This window comes from Chiloscyllium plagiosum, unplaced genomic scaffold (genome assembly GCF_037043375.1).
Source record: "Chiloscyllium plagiosum isolate Xiang-an unplaced genomic scaffold, Cpla_swu_hap1 HiC_scaffold_42, whole genome shotgun sequence".
Lineage (NCBI taxonomy): Eukaryota > Metazoa > Chordata > Chondrichthyes > Orectolobiformes > Hemiscylliidae > Chiloscyllium > Chiloscyllium plagiosum.
The window spans coordinates 18,807,931-18,830,997 of NW_028270180.1; the positions used below are offsets into that span (position 1 = coordinate 18,807,931).

General features: G+C 40.0%; 1 protein-coding gene across 5 annotated transcripts in view; it reads left to right on the forward strand.

Moving 5' to 3' along the window:
* Nucleotides 1-23,067, forward strand: part of vps13c (vacuolar protein sorting 13 homolog C) — a 287,267-nt gene that overhangs the window by 157,250 nt on the left and 106,950 nt on the right. For all 5 annotated transcript variants that reach the window (XR_015754174.1, XM_043680595.2, XM_043680591.2 and 2 more), the window contains 8 exons: nt 1,415-1,571; nt 4,232-4,311; nt 8,601-8,660; nt 11,123-11,276; nt 12,385-12,498; nt 13,674-13,777; nt 16,388-16,555; nt 20,171-20,475. Coding sequence is in view for 4 of the 5 variants with exons in the window: in XM_043680595.2 (XP_043536530.2) it covers nt 1,415-1,571; nt 4,232-4,311; nt 8,601-8,660; nt 11,123-11,276; nt 12,385-12,498; nt 13,674-13,777; nt 16,388-16,555; nt 20,171-20,475 (1,142 nt within the window). In the remaining variant the exon portion in view is untranslated. The remainder of the gene's footprint in view (nt 1-1,414; nt 1,572-4,231; nt 4,312-8,600; nt 8,661-11,122; nt 11,277-12,384; nt 12,499-13,673; nt 13,778-16,387; nt 16,556-20,170; nt 20,476-23,067) is intronic.

Consider the following 23,067-nt stretch of genomic DNA (forward strand, 5'->3'; position numbering starts at 1 on the left):
CCTGGAGTTGAAACTTTATTGCTGGAACAGCACAGCAGGTCAGGCAGCATCCAGGGAACAGGAGATTCGACGTTTCGGGCACAGGCCCTTCTAAAGAAGGGCCTGTGCCCGAAACGTCGAATCTCCTGTTCCCTGGATGCTGCCTGACCTGCTGTGCTGTTCCAGCAATAAAGTTTCAACTTTGATCTCCAGCATCTGCAGACCTCACTTTCTCCTTGAAAACCAACCTGGAACCTTTCATAGCTCATCCTTTTACTGTCTGAAAACTAACTGTTTTGTCCAAATTGTTTTTCCTAATCTCTGCAAAGAAAATGTCCGGATATCTGGTCAGCATGGATGAGTTGGACCGAAGGGTCTGTTTCTGTGCTATACATCTCTATGACTTTATAATTATTTAGATGGGTCTTTACTTTCATAATTCAGACTGTTAGTTCTTTGTGGGTTAACTCTTGTTATATTAAAGCAGTAATATTGTTTATTTACGAAATGAACCTTATTTTGGGTAAGTACATAATTAACATTTACCGATTAACAATATAGTCAATCGATGTTGCGGTCAGTGGAGTAGAGAAACACAATACACACCTCCAACCTTGGTCCTAACAGAATAATTATCAGCATACCAGTTGTCTTAATCACTTGCGAAATCTACATACTAACTTTTCATGATTTGTGTACCATGACACCTCCTTCCCAACCCCCGCCAATCCCCTCCTTACCACTGAGTTCTGCAGTCTCTCCATTCAAATAGCTTTCTGTTATCCTATTCTTTGTGCCAAGAGTAAAGGGTTAGGGCTAGTTTTTCTTGGGAATAGTGCAACGATGTCTTTTGCGCTTGCCTGAACAGACACAGATAGCCTCTGGATGATGTCTCATACAAAATAGCACCTCAAATAATACTGCAGACTGTCATGACTGCATTGCAGTATCACAGTTGATTAAGTGGTGTTTAAAAAAAGTTCACAATTTTTTTTTCATGAGCAAGTTGATATCTGGTGTAATGTGAATTCATTTTTGGATTGGATTGGCCTATTTGGTTGATCTGTATAATGAGCAACATTAGAAGCTCTCTCATAAATATGCAGAAGATCCTTGGTTTTAATTGTACAGATATGTATAATTTGTTCCCACTGTTGGAACTACAATTTAGCTGTGTAATACTGCCATCACCTGGCTTATCCTAATGCTTTCTGATCAGGGCAAGCAGCATTCACAATGTCTGAGTATATCCACAGCTTTATCCTGCAAAGTAAATGGGATAAAACAGGAAACGTTGAAGACATTCTTTGTTTAGAAGTACATATTAACTGGATTACACTTAACAATCAAATGTAGTAGTGTAAGTGAAGTAATTTAAATTAAAGACTCAATAGTTTTTGTTGTGACTAGTATCTATGTTCTGTTGTAATTTCAGGTTGTAATAGAATTAACAAAACAGGTGAACAAGCAGAAGAGCTCTTTTCTCATGTTCCATGTAGTGCAATTAGGAACTGAAACCAAAGTAAGGAAGTTCGATTTGAGTGCAACAGCCTACCTGAGGAAAATTGCTTTGAACTGCTGTGAATTTACAGGTGGGGCGATAAGTTGTAAGATCATGTAAAATGTAAAAGAGCTGAGAGTGAGAAGATGTTATTTATCCTGTTGAAGCACATCTTCTCAGAACCCCAACTTTCCCATTGTACAATCCAGATTTATTTTGAGTTTCTGGTACTCGGTTGTGCACATTATTCAAAGCATTTACTGCTCTGCTGGAATGGAACTTGTGATGATATTGACTTGTGACTTAATTTTGAGCATGCTTACCACACTTTCATTTTAATATTTTATGTACAGGTGTTTCTCTTTTCACTTAAGGCAATGCTTGGCGTTTTCTGATCTCCTAGTGTTTACCTTCAAACTATTGATTTTTTTAAAAATATGCTGCAATGTCCTGAGGACACCAGTTGAGCACTGCTGAACTTAGTACTCCATTGTGCTGTGAGTGATACATTATAAAACCTTAACCTTACCTGGAGTGTTTACAGTGCTGAAATAGACCATTTGGTTCAGATTTTACACAAACCTTCTCCCACCTTGCTTTGTCTCAGTTTGTCAGAATAACCTTGATGCCTGATCACAAAGTATCGACTTTGTGATTGAATGCATCTCAACCACTCCATATGGGGGCAAGTTCTGTATTTTCATTAACTTGAATAAAGAAGTCTTTTTCTGCATTCCATTTGTATTTATTAGTGACTATCTTTATATACTTGAAATATACTCTTCTGCTATGAATCCCAACATTTTATTAGCTCAATATTTTCCAGAAATTGCCCATGCATTGAATATGGTAAAGTTCAGTGCTGTTGTCAGTTGTCTGGCTTGCTGTACTATTTCAGCTTCATTCCCAGTACTGTATTAACTGTAGTATTTATGAGCATAGTCATTGCTTACATTTACTACCTTGCTGATAGTCTGTTTGCCATTGCAACATTTTTTTAAAAAAGCAAGATAGAAATTTTTACTTTAATTGCACAATAAACCTTGTTTCATAAGTATAATTTACATCTTTATCAAACATTGTTAGTCAAATGTCATCTTACTATAAATATTTAATTGGTGTTTTGAGCTATATTTCATAAAGAGCTGCGTGTTGCCAGAAAATTCTGGACAAAACAGCCCTGACTGAGTTATCTGGTGAAACATTTTTTTTGAAAGCTTTTGTCACTGGTATGTGTAACTCTTCACAGTGTACTTTATGGAAATCAGTTTTACATGCAGCATTTTATTTTATTGGAAAATAATTTCAAAACTTTAAAGCTATTGCTTGTATTTATTAATGAATTGAAGTCAACTTTGGCATTGGACTCATGGCAAAAAGTTATTGTAATGTGATTGTGAGTAATGCAGTTTTATTATGTGGCCATCTTTTAAAAATACCTGGAGTGCCACATTTTATGCATTCTGAAATGACCCAAGAAATACAAAATTCATGTTCAATTGCTCAGAGCTGTAAGGCATAAGCAGGGTTTCAGTAATTGTTAAACTAGCTTGCATGTCAAAGGTGTTATTCATGCATAGGTCAAATTCAATTTTCAGCAATAGTGAGTCTAAATTTAACCACACCAACGCAGTGTCTGGCCGTTCTGATAGTGGTGAAGCATTTTCATTACAACATGGCTCACTCATATCCAGTGCAGTATGTGTGGGAAATCCCTGCTTTCTTTTGAACAAAAACATGTCCTTGTACAAAATATGAACTTTGATAGCAAAGCTTGAGTGAAAATGAATGTATTTACTATTCTGGGTGGCTGTCATACATTCTGCAGTTCGAGGAGCATTTCAGAATGCAAAATAAGAGCCATCCCAGCAACTTTTTAAGACAGAATAAGCCAATAAATAAAACAAACAAGAGCGGTATCTTGCCCTCATCGGGACAGAATCAAAAGAATGCCAAATTTCAAAGGATCCACTAATTGAGTCTACATAAGAAGAGGGTGAACTTTGTTTTCCAAAAACTGTTTCTTCTGGTATGTTTATCCCTATTACTCTGCAAAACTTTCTAATTAAGAATGCTTTATTGGTTTAGTAGATTTTCTTCCGACATCCTATTCTTGGACTGTTTCATTGGCTTTTAAATGAATGTCTAACTTGAATTTTGAAATATGGTCTTATGGGTGAAGATGAAGAAATAGTTATGAACAAAATTCTGCAATTTTGGGTGTTAGTTTTTATTTGACACTTTTTTTAGATTTTAGATTAGATTCCCTACAGTGTGGAAACAGGCCCTTCGGCCCAACCAGTCCACACCGACCCTCCCAAGAGCAACCCATTCAGTCCCATTTTTCTCTGACTTAATGCACCTAACCCTATGGGCAATTTAGCATGGCCAGTTCACCTGGCCTGCACATCTTTGGACGGTGGGAGGAACCTGGAGGAAACCCACGCAGACACTGAGAATGTGCAAACTCCATACAGACAGTCGCCCAAGGCTGGGATCGAACCTGGGCCCCTGGTGCTGTGGGGCAGCAGTGCTAACCACTGAGCCACCGTGCCGCCCTTCCTGAAAAAATTTGTTTCGTTTTCAAAATTACATCCTGGGCTGTTTTTGAGCATTTATATATACGTTTTATATTTCATCTATTGTTGTATTCTGTTTGTTAAAGTGTATTTATAGTTATTAAAATTCAACTTATGGAAACCTAACTTGATGTTCCTAGTCCAAAGCTCACTACTGCTAATTTTGTTGCAGATTCAAATAGTAAACCGCTTAATTTGATTAGTTCTTCGGACGAACCTGGATCTGATCTTCTGAAAGTACAGTATATTAAGGTAGAGTTTTAATCTTCACAACTCTTCAGCAGATTGACATCTAAAAGTTAACTGCTTTCTCAGCCAGCTGCAGGCTACCTTAATATGACTCTGATCCTCAAGTCTGTCTTATACAAGTTGATGAGTGAGCCCAGCATAACATATAAAAACAGAAATTCCTGAAGAAACTGAACAAGTCTGGCAGCATCTGTGGAGAGAAAACAGTTACTATTTCAAGTCCAGTGACACTGCAGAATGTTATAAATTGCTTGGCTTAGCTGGATAGGTTATTGGGAAAATTGTCGTGTGTAAATAGTGCTTGATGAGGTTTCCCATTGTCATGCTAAGCTTGATATTGTAACATGGCTATGCCTCCTCGTCTTCAGGCCCCTTATAACAAAACCCCAGTTGTCTTGCAGCTGGGAATTAGCTTAGATCAGCATAAACTGGAGAACCGGAGATTGAGCTGTTGATTTTAGAGTCCAGTTGCATTTTCTTGAGGCTTTTTTTGCACTTGGTGAACCTGTAGGTTAGAATCTCTTAGCTTTTATGTTTCAGGACAAAATCGCTAATTTTATTGCTGATTTGCATCGTTTATGGGAAGAGGAATGGCATGGTATTATTTCGCTTCAGGTTCTTCCTGATGTTGCATCTTTCAATTGGCTGGCATGTTTTATGAAATATTTTATGTCCTGAGCAAGACTGGTACTGGAGGAAGGAATAAGCAGTATGGTTTCATTCGTAGTGGAATGACTATATCTCCCGACCAATGAAGACTATAGGCCAGCTCTGATTTTCTGTGGTCCTGGTATGATATCCCAATGGCAAGTTCTTTCCCTGTGGAAAATCTGTTACAGTGGTAAAGCGAGAGTCCAAACAGAAGGATGCCTTGTTGAGTCCAATATTTGCAGGTTTAATTTTTATGATATACCATCAGACCTATTGATGAAGAAAGCCCATTGACCATACGTTGTTTGGAGCAGATGGAAAACTAGTTAGTTGCAAGGTTTGTAGCTCAGGTTGAGGTTTATGGTGTAGGTTTGCTCGCTGAGCTGTAGGTTTGATATCCAGACGTTTCATTACCTGGCTAGGTAACATCATCAGTGGCGACCTCCAAGTGAAGCGAAGCTGTTAGATTAGATTAGATTAGATTACCTCCAGTGTGGAAACAGGCCCTTCGGCCCAACAAGTCCACACCGACCCGCCAAAGCGCAACCCACTCATACCCCTACACGTACCCCTTCACCTATCACTACAGGCAATTTAGCATGTCTCCTGCTTTCTATTTATATCTTTCTCCTGGATGGGGTTCCTGGGATTTGTGGTGATGTCATTTCCTGTTCGTTTTCTGAGGGGCTGATAGATGGCATCTAGATCTATGTGTTTGTTTATGGCGTTGTGGTTGGAGTGCCAGGCCTCTAGGAATTCTCTGGAATGTCTTTGCTTAGCCTGTCCCAGGATAGATGTGTTGTCCCAGTCGAAATGGTGGTTTTTTTTCCATCTGTGTGTAGGGCTACGAGGGAGAGAGGGTCGTGTCTTTTTGTGGCTAGCTGGTGTTCGTGTATCCTGGTGGCTAACTTTCTTCCTGTTTGTCCTACGTAGTGTTTGTGGCAGTCCTTACATGGAATTTTGTAGATGACGTTGGTTTTGTTCATCGGTTGTACTGGGTCTTTTAAGTTTGTTAGTTTTTGTTTGAGCGTGTTGGTGGGTTTGTGCGCTACTAGGATTCCGAGGGGTCTTAGTTGTCTGGCTGTCATTTCTGAAACTTCTTTGATGTATGGTAAGGTGGTTAGGGTTTCTGGCTGTGTTTGGTCTGCTTGTCGTGGTTTGTTCTTGAGGAATCTGCGGACTGTATGTAAAGTTCACCAAGGAGGAAGAAACCGACAACAAACTCGCATTCCTGGACGTCACAGTCAAAAGAAAGGACAACGGAGAACTACAAACCTGCGTATACAGAAAACCGACAAACACTGACCAAATACTTAACTACACCAGCAACAATCCCAACACACACAAACAAAGCTGTATCAGAACACTATTCCAACGAGCCACCACACACTGCAGCACAGACGAACTTCGGAAAACAGGCGAACACCAATACAACATATTCAAGAAGAACGGATACTCAAAAAATACAGTCCGCAGATTCCTCAAGAACAACCACGACAAGCAGACCAAACACAGCCAGAAACCCTAACCACCTTACCATACACCAAAGAAGTTTCAGAAATGACAACCAGACTATGAAGACCCCTCGGAATCCTAGTAGCGCACAAACCCACCAACACTCTCAAACAAAAACTAACAAACTTAAAAGACCCAGTACAACCCATGGACAAAACCAACGTCATCTACAAAATTCCATGCAAGGACTGCCACAAACACTACGTAGGACAAACAGGAAGAAAGTTAGCCACCAGGATACATGAACACCAGCTAGCCACAAAAAGACACGACCCTCTCTCCCTCGTAGCCCTACACACGGATGAAAAGAAACCACCATTTTGACTGGGACAACACATCTATCCTGGGACAGGCTAAGCAAAGACATGCCAGAGAATTCCTAGAGGCCTGGCACTCCAACCACAACGCCATAAACAAACACATAGATCTAGATGCCATCTATCAGCCCCTCAGAAAACGAACAGGAAATGACATCACCACAAACCCCAGGAACCCCATCCAGGAGAAATATATAAATAGAAAGTAGGAGACCACAGATTCGCTTCACTTGGAGTCGCCACTGATGATGTTACCTAGCCAGTTAATGAAACTTCTGGATATCAAACCTACAGCTCAGCGAGCAAACCTACACCCTAAACTAGTTAGTACTAGATAGTTGATTGTCGTCAGTGCCATTTATTGAAGACTTGCTGTCACAGGAAATGCAAGTCCATTTTTTTTTTTGGCTGTATTCAGCATTGTTCCCATGGGAGAAATGTTAATGTTCATTGTAACTCCCCTGAAGAGAGAGCTGTTTCTATTTTGAAGAACTGGAAATATTTTTGTTTCATATGTTCTACAAAAACTGAGTTAACAAAGTACGTTCAAATGATAGAACTAAAAATCAAGAGTAAGGTCTTCCCAACTTTGCAGTTAATATTTTATGGCACTTGCCAAAATTTGTTGATTTCATACGCAAAGCTGCTTTTCCTTTAAAGTGGTGTGCAGGCTTATCACCTCACGTTATTGGCGTTTGGGTGTCTTTTCTTTTGCCCCTCCTGGAAACCCTCTATACCCTAGTAGATTTGGAAGATGAACTTTATAAATTGTGGTAATAGTTTTACTTTTCTGTAGGGAAATCAAGATTGATAACCTGCTGGTGTGGATCTTTGCAAGCAAATTGTTGGTTCAATGCCCCCTGGACGGGGTATGGATTTGACAGATGTGAGGCCATTTTCAGTGCTGGCCCAACGTATGAGCAATTCACCAACTGCCACTACCCTGTCTTTAGCCTGTATCCTTGTAAATCTTTGCAGATAATGATCCAATTCCTTTTTGAATCCCTGGATTGAATCTGCCTCCAATACACTGATCTGAACCACTTTGTGTATTAAAAAAGTTTTAACTCCAATTGGCATTGATTCTTTTGCCAAGTGCCCTGTGGTGCTATAATCTTCGAACCATGGCCACAGTTTCTCCCTATCCATTCTATCTAGATCCCTTCCGATTTTGAACATCTTTATAAATCTCCACTTCAGCTTCTCTTTTCCGAGCAGAACAGTCTCGCGCTTCTCCAGTCAATCTACATGACTGAAGTTCCTCATCCTGGGCCATTCTGATTTTTTTTTCCCCTGCATCCTTGCTAAAGTACAGTACCCAGAATTGGATGCAATACTCTACATAAGGCTATATCGGTTTAAAATAACTTTACTAGGGACATGGTACATAAGCAGTAAACTGTAGGTTACCGTGTGATTTATTCAACATGCTCTCAACCTGTCCAGTGACTTTGAGCAGTCTTTGCATGTTTACCCTCATGTGTCCCTCCTGTTGATATTTAAGATTGGCTGTACTATTATTATAAGCCCTCAGAGTCATAAACTGATTCCTAAAGAAAAATTTAAGGCGCTCATACAGTCAAGCATCATCCCAAGGGATTAATTAGCAGATGTGGGTATTTTTAAAAAAACTAATTTTCCCAGTTCACAAGGGGAATTTATGCACAAGAAGAAAGTTTTGTAAATTGTCATGTTGACAGCAATGTGAAGGTTTGAACTAATTGAATATCTCTCTTTCAAAGAGCCAGCGTGGTATGTTTGTTTCATTTGATCAGATAAGTGTGTGACATAATAATTTTTTGTTCACAGGCAGACCGAAATGGACCACGTTTCAAAACTAGTTATGACAGCACTGAGCAAACGCTCACTGTAAGTAATTTATAATGTGTTCAAAATATATTGGTGCCGTAGTTTTTTATTAATCTTCCTGTCAATTATGCTCTAGCTAGGTTTACTTGTTTTAAGGTTTACTTGGGTAAATCATTGTTGCTTCTAGCTGCCCATGCTCCTCTGCGTTCCCTGCATTAACAAGCTCTTTGCAGATTGTTCTGTAGTTTTTAATTTGAGATGTTCTCCTAGGTGCTCTGCATCTGTGTTTGGAGTGTTAACTGAGCATATTAATCCTCGGATTTTGGAAGTGAAATTATTCATTGTGGTCAGAGCTCATGCTGGATAATTCTAATTTGTTTTAACCTTCATTCTGAATTGAAATCTGGTTACTTTTGTCATCTGCAATCCTTCATAAATTGCAATTTTCCCAAAACACTGCTCAATAGAGTTTGTCAGCACAGATTCTGTTCTCTCATTACTCCTCTCATTGGTGACTGATATTGACTCTCCATCTGTCATGCATTAAATTCAGAATTATTTCTTCATTTCCTGCACCTCTGATTATCATCATCCTCAACACCTCTTTCCTCTGACCTTGGCGTCTCTCCTCCCATTTTCTTGCTGAAATTTTCAACTGCCTTTGGGATACTCTTTGAAATTCCCTCCTTCTGTCTAGCTCTTAAAAACTCTTGGAAAGCCTGGTCACCTTTTAAGTCACCTTTCCCTTTATGGCTCTTTACCTAATTTCTCCCAACATTTATGGAGCATCTTGGAAAATTTCTGTCCATTGAGATTTCCCATGTAAACAGTATTTGGAACATGGGAATTGTTCTGCCAAGAGGACCAGAAGGAGCATTCTATGATATTACTTTTCCGTTGTTGGCATTTTGTTCATGGTTTTTTCATAAATTTCATTCATATCAGCTAACCCTTGAATAAATAAACATTGAGTTTATGCCAGTTTCAAGTAATTTATTTCCTATTTCATCACTTGAATTTTTTCAAAAAATAAAGTTTGTTATCTTTGCTGTGGTATCTTAAAATGGTTTGTTGTGGAGTACAAATTTATCATTCCCAGAATTTGTACATCTCTAAAGTTTGGATAAAATTAGAAATAAATTTCTGTTCGATTCCTGGATACTAAGTGAGCTGGTCCCGATAGGTGTATATTGCTACAGAATCCCAAAAATAGATTATTTAAATTCTCTTCCTACTCGATTCATATCTCACTTTTTCAAGATGCTCATGATATGTAGCCAGTGCTGCCCACAGTCCTTTAGCTATGATCTTACTGAAGTTTATATTGCTTCAAACTTCCCTTTTGCATTTTTGAACTCTGTGTGCCATAAACCCAATTGGTTATCATTTTATTTAATGGTTTTATCCACTGGGTAATTTTTCGTGAGTCTGAGCAGCCAGATTCCTCTACTTCTGTACATAACTCAGCCTCCCTGCTCAAATGAGAATTTTTGTTACTTCCTATTGTCCAATATGCTAACTATAAATTCCATCTGCTGTCTTTTTACCCATCCTATCATTTTATTCCTTCCACCGGAATTCTTAATTCTGGCTTCTATGTTAGTATCATCTATAATGTCAGCCCTCTTCTCTATGATTCTGTTCCCACATCATTTATGCACACAATGAACAGAAGTGATCGAGAATAGAAATCTGTTGTATATTTCAACCAACTTTCAACCATTCCTGAGAAAATGGTCTGAACTGCAATTTCCCTTCTCTTATCAGATGGGGTTTTCATGCTCTTTGTGACCATTCCTCCAGTTCCCTGCTCCTCACTTTTGTTGAATATTATTTGTGTATTTATTTAAAGCAAGTAGATTTAATCTCTGAAGAATTTTGGCTGGTACTGCATTATTTTTAAATTTTGATTACTTTGACTCTGGACCAGCATGGTGACTCAGCACTGCTGCCTTACAGCACCAGGGACCTGGATTTGATTCCAGCCTTGGACGGCTGTGTGTGGAGTTTGCAAATTCTCCCCGTGTCTGCATGGGTTTCCTCTGGGTGCTCTGGTTTCCTCCCACAATCCAAAGATGTGCAGGTTAGGTGTATTGGCCATGCTAAATTGCCCACAGTGTCCAAGGATGTGGAGGTTTGGTGGATTAGCCATGGGAGATGTGCAGATTTACAGGTCTAGGGGTTTGGGTCTCGGTGTGATGTTCTTTGGAGCGTCAGCGTGGACTTGATTGGCCGAATGGCCTGCTTCATACAGTAGGAAATCTCTGATACGCTCTCGTTTTCCTCTTTGGGAGCTTCTTGATGAATTTGTTTGGAATAATTGCAGAACATTTTCCATTGTTTTTGTTATTGGAGAATTGTATCAAAACCCTAAAAGATATATTTGATCATTTTCTAATTACCATTTAAGCTTGCTTTCAAACGTTGCTACTTCGGTGCTGCCTTTTAGTTTTTCATCATTTTTGTACTGCGGTGAAATCATCTATTAAGTGGAATAATGAAACTACTTGTTTTGGCATCAGGTGGCCTTTTCTTCTCTTGACCTGATCCTTCATTCGCAAGCCTTACTTTCAACCATGAACTTTGTATCAGCTGTATTCCCATCTCACATTCCTGATCATGAGCGTGAAAGAAAACCAAGCACAGACCATGAAAAGGAGACTGTGACGAAAGCAGGTAGGTTAGAAAAAAAGGGAAGCTGAATAGTGCATCGAATTAAGAGTTTATGTATGTTTTTAATGAGCATTTAGTTTGTATTCTGCATTGTTTTCTGTTGCTTCATATGTTCAGAAATACTGCATAAATTGGTTAGAGAAAGATTTGAGTAGTTCACTTTATGTAGTGAACAAGAAATTAGCCTTTTTGCTGCAAGCGGTGGAAATCCACAGTGGATTATAAACAAAACTGTTGAACTCAGTTTTGTTGCTATTTGATCTCTTTCTGTATTAGGAATTTTGTTTGCGGTACAGATTAAATTATGTTTAGATGAGTCATGTGGCACCATCACCTGGTATGAGATGTGATTCATCTTTGAAACATACTTCGCGCATCTTGGTCTGTATCATGCATACTGCTGATGATTGTGGAACGATTATCTCTTTCAGTATCTGATGGGGCAGACAGTTCTAGATGGAGATGTGAGGCAGCTTCAGCTGTACAAATTTGTTGTACACTTAGGCAACAGTTAAAAGGCAAAGATTCTATTTGTCTTCCCATCTTTGGCCATGTAGTAGTGCACGTTATCTGCAAGTGAATGACAGATCTCAATAGGGTTGGTGTGTTTCCAAATAATGTGCGCTGGTTATTTCTCCTTTTGGCAGAGAAGCGTTGATTATCTGCTTGCTGCTTTTTCGTGATGTCTTGGAACAGCAAGGTTGAAAAGCGTGGTTGGGGGGAGCTCAAGTTTTGTCACTTTGCTTCTATGTTGCCCACCACCTACCTATCCTACCTCGCTGCCATAACTTCTCATTTTACTCGTAATAAGAAAATAGCATATCTTGATTGCCTTTTTATATGTTTATTTTAAATTTGAATCCTTATTTTAAGGCACTCAAGCCTCAAGGTTTGGTCACCTCTCTGCCAGATCTTGTCTGATGTATCTCTGAAGCACCATGAAATGATTTGCTACATTGAAGGCATTATGGCAATGTCAGGTTTTTAGAATATGATTACTGTTGGTAGATTTACCATTCAAACAGGAATAAACAGTGCAATTGAGATGTGTAACAATTGTTTTTGGTTGTTCTTTTCACATTACTGACAAAGTGAATGCTTTTTCATTTAGTCTCCCTCGACAGAGCAGTCGATGTGTTTGACCTAAAGTTTTCTGTTGAACTCGGTGCATTGAACATATTTGTTTGTGATGAAGAGTTCGACATTGCTGACATCAAAATACAAGGTAAATTAAACCAGATTGAGCTCTGGATTTAAAAGCAATGTCTCGTATTTTCTGAGATGTGTGATAGCGCGACTGTTATTTTCGTGCCAGTTATTTTGGCATCAATGTGGATTTCACAAGTTTCTTCATTCCCCCCTCCCCCCCCGCCCCACCGCCTCCCCCCCGCCCCACCTTATCCCAGTTGCAACCTTCCAACTCGGCACTGCCCTCATGACCTGTCCTACCTGTCCATCTTCCATCCCATTTATCCGCTTCACCCTCCTCTCCAATCTTTCATCATTACCCCCACTTCCACCTGCCTATCACACTCTCGGCTACCTTCCTCCTCCCCCGCAGCCCCACCCTGTCCCACTTATCTCACCACCCCCTTGGCTCACAGCCTCATTCCTGATGAAGGGCTGAAGGGCTTTTGCCCGAATCGTCGATTCTCCTGCTCCTCAGATGCTGCCTGACATGCTGTGCTCCAGCATCTGCAGTCCTCACTTTCGCCTTATTTAGGCACCTGTAAAGCAATACATAGCCTAATTGCTATGTACCTAAGTTGAGGATATCGTGGTGAGGGATTGGCTTTAGTTATCTGCACGTTCAAGTGCCATCGAAATCGACAGGTGGATGACATATTCTTCTCCATTCATCCTCTTGTCTCTTCTCAAAACCAATCTGTGCACTTATCAGATGGAATAACCTATTCACCGTGTCTATACAAAACAAACAATGGAGATGTATTTGACATGTTGCTGCTATTAGTCGGCTCTCATCATGATTATAGCCATTGACGATCAATCTCAATTTTCTTGAGCCAGGCAAATTTCACTGAGCTTCTCAAACAAGGGATAAAGCTTATATTAAGTTTGTTAATGTAACCGGGTTAATTTTAAACTGTAAAATACACTTCAAATGAATGTGTACAAATTATTGGTGAGTTTGTCTTCTGTATTGTTTTTAGGCTTTAGTTTATGGGCTGTAGACCAATATTAGTTGCAGCCTTTTAGCCTTACCTGGATTTAAAAACAACAACTGCTCACATTACTCCACATGCTCTTGCTAATGCCAACATTCTCACTAAGATAGTAATATGGGAGTTATAGTCGTCCTAGGACCTCATTTGATGGGGAAATGGCTTATTAATGCAATACCATGTTCTGTGGCTTGATATCAAATCTGTGATTATCTAGGTATGGATGCATCCGTAGCTGTACTGTCAAAGCAGATAGATCTTTTTGCCCGACTCAAAGATGTAGTTGTTACAGATGTTGGTTCAAAGACTCTACATAAAAAGGTAAGCTGTTCAATGTGAGTCAATTATTTTGAGCGGCACTTGGTGCTTTGTGGTGTTATTCCATGTTGGTTCAAATACACAAACTGAATAACAGTTTTGTTTTAATCGCTAAAATAGTCATTTACTTCAAATTGCTAGCATGATTTGTCACATAGACTGTAACTTAAAATGAACACTCCAAGGCCAATGAGCTGACTCAGTTGAAGCCTGAGCTGAGCTGACGCTCAGAGCTGAGGCTTTGAGCTGAGCAGCCCAGAGGATCCCAGGTTGCTTTGAGAAGGTGATAAGTTCGCAGTACAATAGCAATTTATACTCCACAACCACCTGATGAAGCAGTGCTCCGAAAGCTAGTGCTTCCAAATAAATCTGTTGGACTAAACGTGGTGTTGTGATTTTTTAACTTTTAAAGAAGATATGCATTGTTAGAATTGTAGAATCCCTCTAGTATGGAAGCATGCCATTACTTGAAGGAGACGTTTAAGAGTCTGTCACCATGCTGTTGGTGTAAAGTTTCATACATGTATATACAAGGGCCGGGTAGGGAGGGCAAGCTGCTTTTCATCATAACCCAATAGGCTCACTAATGTTATTATAGCAATCCAATGGCTTAATTTTAATTTTTGCTTGTTACAGCTTTAAAGTTACGGATTTTTTCCAACCATGTTCTAATTTTCGAGCAGTCTTCGTGTGATTTAAATTTTTAATCGTTGGATTATTAATATTGGCTTGGCCTAATTATGTTATGGCCGTCTAAGTCTTCTCAAACCTGTACTTCATAATTCAGCATTTTCCTCACTGTTGATGTCAAGGCTAACTTAGTTTCTGTTCTTGCTCCTTTTCCTTACCTGAATAACTGGGTTGCATCTGCTAGCATCCATTCCATGGACACTAACCTAGATTCCTAAGAATTTTAGAACGTTGAAGCCAATACATACACTACTTCTGCAGCCATCTCTTTTAAAATCTTTCTAATCTATGGAATTTGTTGCTTTTCAAGTCCCAATAACTTCTCAAGTACCAGTAACTTCTCAAATACCAGCTATTTACTTGTTGTAATGTCTCTAATTTTCTTATTTTCACTAAACCTTTGTTAACCATTATTTCTAAGATGTTTTGCAGTTTTTTTGTTGTGAAGATGAGTGTTCGTTTTAATTTATCTTCCATTTATTTATTTCCAATTTTAATTTTTTACCTCTTTGTAAGTGGTTCTTATTGCTAACCTCTCCTTTCTTACATGCCTGCAGAAACTTTTACAATCTATTTTTGCATCTTCTATTCCCAGTTGATTTCTCTTTATCTTGATTATTTCTTAGAGAACACTAAAATCCTTCTCATCTTGATGCTTTTTACTCTTTTGATAACATCATTAGCTTTTTATTTACTCAGTCATAACTTGCTAGCCAAGCTTATACCACCTTTCCCTTGGCTTTCAAAAATCCTTCAAAGAAATGTGTATTACTTACACATTTGGAAATAAATCTTCAATGCTCATCATTCACTATCTATTTTTATAACTTTTTATTTGGTTTTCCAATTTTCACTTCATCACCTCATACCTGCAGAGATTACTTTGTTGAGAGTTAAGCCCCTTGATTTAAACTTGGATTTTAATCACAATTCTCTAGAAACTCATTTGCTACACTCAAATTATTGAATCCTTCCTCGTTGCGCAATTATAGATTTGAATTAATCTGTTAACTTTGTAAAGGCTATTTGTTTCTTTTTATTTTTCTGTCTTTGTGATTATGAATTGAAAAGGGAAAAGGAATGTTTAATGGATAGTTGAAGGATGACTGCGCTTCTGAAGTGCAAATTATCTGACAACCATTATAAGTGCTGTTTACAAAGCTGCTTGTCCTAATAGTGGGTGTTAGTCAAGCTACAGACTAACAGGAGCTGGGGACATGTATACAAATGGAAATTCAGTCGCCGGCAGGTAGCTGATTGGTCTGTGGAATGGTAATCAGTTATCGATGACAGGCCTTCTGCCTGCCATCAATTATGTGATTGGTTTCCATGTAGTTAACAGCTTCTGGGTGAAACCATTTCGTTTCCAAAAGGGAAGGACCTGTCCCTTTTCTATGCATTAAAAATATTCTTAAACCTGAAGAAGCCAGTTTATTTTTCCCTCACCAGTTGCTGTAAGCTGTAGCATTTTAACCAGTGAATCAGATACTTTATTAGTGTGAACCAGCTTTCCTACACCACCTGAGCAAAAGTGCTGGAGAAGGAAGATCAAGGAGCAACATCGTAACAAACCAAAAGAATCATCTCTGTGAATTCTGGGAATAGCAACTATTAAACTAAGTTAGCAGTCTTTTCCCCCTCCCAGAGCATCCATGTATTGTCCATGTTGAGGGGCTGTTTACAAGGGGGTTAAAGTTTTTAATGAGTAGAGTTAGATGCCATCAGTTTGTAATTGTTTGCCTGTAGGTGGAGTCTATTTATTTTCTCTCAAACTGGGCTTTAAAAACACATGTAATTTGGGAAATTTTGAGTATTTTTATACAATCTTAAACTCTTGCGACATCTCCAGGAGTAGCAGGGCTTGATTTCCAGTGATTTCACACCAGTGGAAAAAGTAACTTAACTCTATTTGTATATTTTTAGATTGTTTCAATCATTGGTGATGAAGTTTTCAGCTTCAAGATGAGTTTGTGTTCCAGTGCTACAGAGGGAAAAGACTACTTTGATATGTCAAAAGTGGATGGAGAGGTGACATTGCAGATGGGTTGCATTCAGTTGGTCTACTTACACAAATTCTTCATGTCATTGTTGGTAAGTGTATTGCTTGCCAATTCGACATAACAAATTTATGTTGACTCCTAATTCAACTATTCCAATATGTTCTTGACTAAAGTGCTCAACTTGACGTTACCTAAATGCTGCCTGTATCTGTCAAGTCCAGGTTATAGATCACCTCTGTTCTTCCTGCCCACTGAGGGTGTCCAGCTGTACCATTGACTTGATTTTCATGTTTTAATGCTCCTGATTCTGATGCTTTCATGTGATTGCTCCTTCTTGCCCTTCCTTTACCTGTACATTCTGTTTCTTCCCCTGATTTCACCTTTTGTGCATCCCTTAGATCTTTGATCCCACCACTGACAGCAGTGACTACAGCTGTCTGGACCCTACACTCTGAAACTCATGGATTAGACCTCTTGTATCTTCTTAACTCCTCTAATACTTTTCTTGAAATATATTCACTTGAAGTGTTTAGTCATCTGCCTTAATGGTACCTCCATTGAGGAGAAAGTGAGGTCTGCAGATGCTGGAGATCAAAGTTGAAACTTTATTGCTGGAACAGCACAGCAGGTCAGGCAGCATCCAGGGAACAGGAGATTCGACGTTTCGGGCACAGGCCGAAGAAGGGCCTGTGCCCGAAACGTCGAATCTCCTGTTCCCTGGATGCTGCCTGACCTGCTGTGCTGTTCCAGCAATAAAGTTTCAACACTGGTACCTCCATTGGCTCAGTTTAAGTTTTGGTGTGGTTTTGTTGTAAATGCAGATGTTTTACCAGTTCAAGGTAAATTAGAGAGATTGGAAAAAATAATTTTAATGTCACTCAGCAGTTAATTTTTAAAAGGATACTTTGCCAGGTATAGTCCTGGATGTTACTGCTGCAAAAACATTGGTTAGGTAATTGTGCATTGAGAGATTTCGGACATCTGTTATAGGTAGAACATGACAGCTGCACATGTGTCTAGAAGCATGTAATTGTTGATAATTGTACTGCTTGTCAATTCTGCACATTAAACTTTTATCTCCTAATTCAGCTATTCTGATGTTTCCTTGACCAACCTCCCATCTTACAGGTGAATTTGGTGGACGATAGTGTCTAATTATGGTGAGAGATGAGGTATAAGCAATATTTCCAATGGGCTGCAAGGCCGAGAAGAGAATTAAATGGAGCATTTCAAAATTACTAACTTAAAAATGTTTTCATAAAGTAGAATTTTAGTGAGAAAATCAATAATGAAAATTTACCCATTAAACTTTACACAAGAGTAGAGCAGTGGGGGTGGAGAGTTAAGAGTAGTTTCTTTACACAAAAAAAATTGAGTACAGTATAGTTTGAAAAATCCATTTGAGAAGTAATCCTCAGATCTTGGAATATCATAGCTGATGAGAGAGCATAGAACAGTACAACACAGGAACTTGCCCTTCGGCCCACTATCTGTGCCAACCATGATTCTCAACTAAGCCCATCTGCCTGCATGTGGTCTGTATCCCTCTGTTCCCTATCTGCTCATGTGTCTAACTGCCTCTTCGACCTTACTATCGCATTTGCTTCTACTATCTCCCTTGACAGTACATTTGTGTTTCTGAAAACGAAAACTTGGCTTGCGCATCTCCTTTAAACTTTCCCTTTCTCACCTTAAACCTATGCCACTAGTATTTGACATTTTCACCCTGGGAAAGAGACTCCCACTCTCCACCTTATCCATGCATCTCATAATTTTATATACTTCTGTCAGATTGCCCTTCAGCCTCTGATGCTCTAGCAAAAACAATCCAAGTTGCAACCTCTCCCTGCAACTAATGCACTCCAATCAAGGGAATATCCTGGTAAACCTCTTCTGTACCCTCTCCAAAACCTCCACGTCCTCTTATAGTACGACAACCAGAACAGTGCACAATACTCCAAATGCAACCTGATCAAAGTCTCGTCTTGTTGCAGTAAGACTTGCCAGCTTTTATACTCAACACCCCAGCTTTGGGGCAGCACAGTGGCTCAGTGGTTAGCACTGCTGCCTCGCAGCACCAGGGACCCAGGTTCGATTCCAGCCTCAGGCAACTGTCTGTGTGGAGTTTGCACATTCTCCCTGTGTCTGCGTGGGTTTCCTCCGGGTGCTCCGGTTTCCTCCCACAGTCCAAAGATGTGCAGGTCAGGTGAGTTGGCCATGCTAAATTGCCCATAGTGATAGGTGCATTAATAGGGAGTATCTGAATGGGTTTGGGTGGGTTACTCTTCGGAGGGTCGATGTGGATTTGTTGGGCCAAAGGGCCTGTTTCCGCACTGTAGGGAATCTTAAAAGAAAATCTAAAGGCAAGCATGTGTATGTTTTCCTTACCACGTTTTACACTTGTGTGGCCATTTTGAGGTAGCTATGGGCTTGGACCCCGAGATTCCTCTGTATATCAGTGCTCCTTAAGGTCTGGCTATTTGCTGTACACTTTCCTCTTACAATTGACCTCCCAAAATGCATCACTTCAAATTTGTCCGGGGTAAACTTCATCTGTCATTTCTCTGCCCAGCTTCCCATCTGATCTCTATCCTGTTGATATCAGTTCATATCTTTCCTCAGTAATGACAACTTCACCAATTTACATGTCATCTGCAAACTTACTAATCAGATCACTGCCTTTTTTATCCTCTATAATATATACCGGGAACCTCGATTATCCGAAAGTGAGGGGCGGGGACTATTTCGTTCGGATAATCGATTATTTGGTTAATGGATTAAATGTCTTTCCTGAACGGGGAGCAGACTTTAAAAAGGTCCGAGTCCCAGAGGAGACTGCAGCAGCACACGGCGTGCGAGGTCCTGACCCCAACACCGCCACCACTGCCCCCGATCCCATCCAATCACCTGCCCCCCCGCCCTCGATCCTGTCCAACACCTGCCCTGCCCGCCCCCAAAACCCCATCCAGCACAGTCCCCCGCCTGCCCCCAGCCCAGTCCATTCATGAAGGTCCCAGCATGGATCCTTGTGGAACACCACCGGTCACAGACCTCCAGTCGTAAAAGCATCCCTCCACAGCTACTCTTTGTCTTCTATGGCCAAGCTAATTTTCTATTCAACTTGCCAATCATCATGGATTCCATGCAATTTGATCTTCTGGTTCAGCCTACCATGAGGCACCTTGTCAAATGTATTGGGAATGTCCATGGAGATAATACTTCCACTGCCTTGCCCTCATCAATAATCTTTCAGTTTCTCAAAGAACGGAAGTTTGTGAGACAAGTCTTCCCCTCCGTAAAACAATGCTGACTGTCCCCAATAAGTCTATTCTTCCAGATGTCAAGAAGGGAGGGAAGTAAGTAGAAGAAGTGTACTACAAACCAAACTTTAATCCCTGGGAATTATCTCACATGGAAAACACGGCTGAATTAAGACAAATTGCCTTATTTCCTCTGTATATGATTTTACTGTCATTTATCTTTGAAAATCAAGCTGACAGTAGTTTTCACTTGTTTGACTGAAGGTCTTAGCAGCAGTCAGTGCCATATTGTGAAACACTGAAGGCTTGATTTGAACAGGCATATTTGAGAAGACTTCATATTGTATTCCCCACCAGTTGTTTAGATTTTCATCTTTTATAAGGAGAATTCTTTTGTGGGGTTTATGTAAAAGAAATGTTAATACTGTTTGTTTTATGGTCAATAGAACTTCTTTGACAACTTCCAAGCAGCAAAGGAAGCATTAAGTGCAGCAACAGCCCAGGCTGCAGAAAAAGCAGCTTCCAGCGTCAAGGATTTCGCCCAGAAGAGTTTCCGACTGGCAATGGACATCAACTTGAAAGCTCCGGTTATTATCGTCCCTGAGTCCTCTATCTCCATGAATGCTATTGTGGCAGATTTGGGTTTGATTACTGTGCAGAATAAATTTTTTCTGATCTCTGCTGAAGAGTGCACACTGCCACCAGTGGTGGACATCATGGAGGTTCACCTGACACAACTGAAACTCTCACGGTATGATAAAAGCAGAAGAACTAATTCAGTAGATTTTTGTCCAACCTGTCTAGAAAGTGGTTTTGATGACAACTTTACTTCGATGGTTGTTTGAGAAGAAGGGAGCAGTTATTTCCATTTTTGTTTGTGTGACGTTTTCAGTTGTTTCATGATCTTTTGATCTCCGTTAGTGTGATAGAGATTAATTCATTGTTAATAATTCGGGATGGTGCATTTGGCGCAATGACTGAGATGATTAACCTATTTGGCACTGTGCAGGTGAAGTTAGGGCAGAAGATTATTTTCAGTTAACTCTTCCCTTCGTAAAAGTTGTTTAAATGATTGGCGGTTTGTTCATAAAATTGCAAATGTCCACTCTTGTTGTATTCAATGTGCAACCGGTTGATTAGAGCTAAGAGTGATTGGCAGTGGAGAGAGCACTTCATCTTTGGTGGTGTTTTTTTAAATTCAATCAGAATGTGGGCATCACTGGTTAGGCCAGCTTTCATTGCCTGTCCTTAATTGCCCAGAGGGCAATTGAGAGTTAACCGCATTGCTGTTGATCTGGAGTCACACATGTAGGTCAGGTCAGGTAAAGATGGCAGTTAGGAACTTAGTGAACCAGGTGGGCTTTTCCTGACCATGAAACCATTGTCAACTGTCAACATTAGACTTAATTCCATATTTTTACAATCTATATGAGTGGAACTCAAATAAGAAGGGGATGAACACCTTGATGGGATTATACTATAAGTTCCCCAGTAGTGAGTGGGAAACTGAAGAGTGAACATTTAGAGAGATCTCAGATATATGCACAAAGAGTAGCTGTAGAGGGATGCTTTTACGACTGGAGGTCTGTCACCGGCGGTGTTCCACAAGGATCTTCACATTCTGAAATTGTTAAATTCGTTGTTGAGTCCTCCGTGTTGTGAGGTGCCTCAGTGCAAGTTGAGGTGTTATACTTCCAGCTTGTATTGAGCTTTCCCAGAGCACTGCATCAGGACTGAGACTTACAGTTTGGCATGGGAACATGTTGCAGTGGCAGTCACGTGGAAGCTTGGGGTCATTTTTATGGATTGTAGGTGTTTGACAAAACTGTCACCCAGTCTATATTGCATATCTCCACTGTACTGGAGACCAAATTGTCAAGAGCAAGCCCAGTACACTAGGTTGTATGAAGTGCAGGTAAATCGCTGCTTCATTGAGAATGTGCCTGGGGCAATGGATTGTGAGGAGGGAGGAGATAATCTGCAAGTGTCACATCTCTACTATTGCATGAGGAGGTGATGTGGGGAAGTATTGGAAGTGGAGGAGCAGTGACCATGATTTCCTGGAGGGAACAGTGTCTGAGGATGGCTGACAAGGGAGTGGAAGGGATGTGTGTCTTTGGAGACAGACTCGTGGGGTTGAAAGTGAGGACGGGGGGGGTGGAGTCTGCATTGTTGTTGTGGGAGGGAAAGGGTGAGGACAGTTATGGGAAATGCGCTGGACACAGGTGAGGGTTAGCCTGAAGCATGTGTTGGTAATCAAGCCACTGTACACCACAAGTCAAACTATCCAGATACATGTTTTAATTCAATTATGTAAAAGCCACTTTTCCTTGGACTGCGGACTAAAAATTGAAAAGATACTGCTTAAACCAAGGCAAATAGCTAAGGTTTTTGCAGTTTCAATAAAAAAGCAAATTACTGGAATACATTGAGTTGCATGTAAATTGTCTATTGAAACAGTGTGTGGGGGGGGAGATGTCTAGACAAATCAACACCACTGTCTGTTCAGTGTGTTTGGTGTGTTCAGATTTATGATCAGCATTTCAGTTGGCACTAGATGTTGTGGGTTCAAGGGAGCTCCGTGTAGTAACAACCTTGTGACTAGATTGGCTGCAGTTTAGCATAGACCTCGTTGAGGGCAATGAAAACAAGACAGAAGCCTCACAGGTTTACTGCATCAACTTTGCTGATGCATGCCACTTTGCTCTGAAAAACGCTGTTCCTCTCAGTATTGTTTGCCCCTCCACTGATAATATTTGTGTCTGTTTGTCTTTGTGCATGGAATGCAAGTTAGGTAAATGAGAAATCCTGCCCTTTTGCTGTCCTTGATCTTTTATAAAGATATCCATTAGCAATTCATCTGCTCTACTTGCTATTGGTTGAGAAGAGTTAAAGGCGAGAAGTAGTTGTTGTCTATGAAAAAAAACAGTTGTGCACATTCCTTTAATCTAAATTAGGCAGTTAGGTAGAATTGGACACTTCAGTGCTTTAGTCAAATGTTCACATTTGTGAAGACTCTGGGAGCAGAGGGGTTTGATTTACAGCACACTGTCCCCTGTGAGTTACAGCAATCCCCAAAATGGCCAAATTGTGTTTCGTTTATTCTGCACAGATGTAATAATGAGAGATTTCTACCTGGTATCTTGAATAAAGTCAAGAGTTAACTCCTTTATTAGAAACAAAACTGGTTAACAGCTCAGTTATATTGCAGAATTAAACTTCATCCCCTTTAATTGAAGTGCAAACAGTGTCACAAACAAGACTACAGCTTTGCAGACTTATTTCAAAAAAGAACAAAAAGGGAAAACAGATACCCCATGGACCAGTATTCCAAACTGAAATC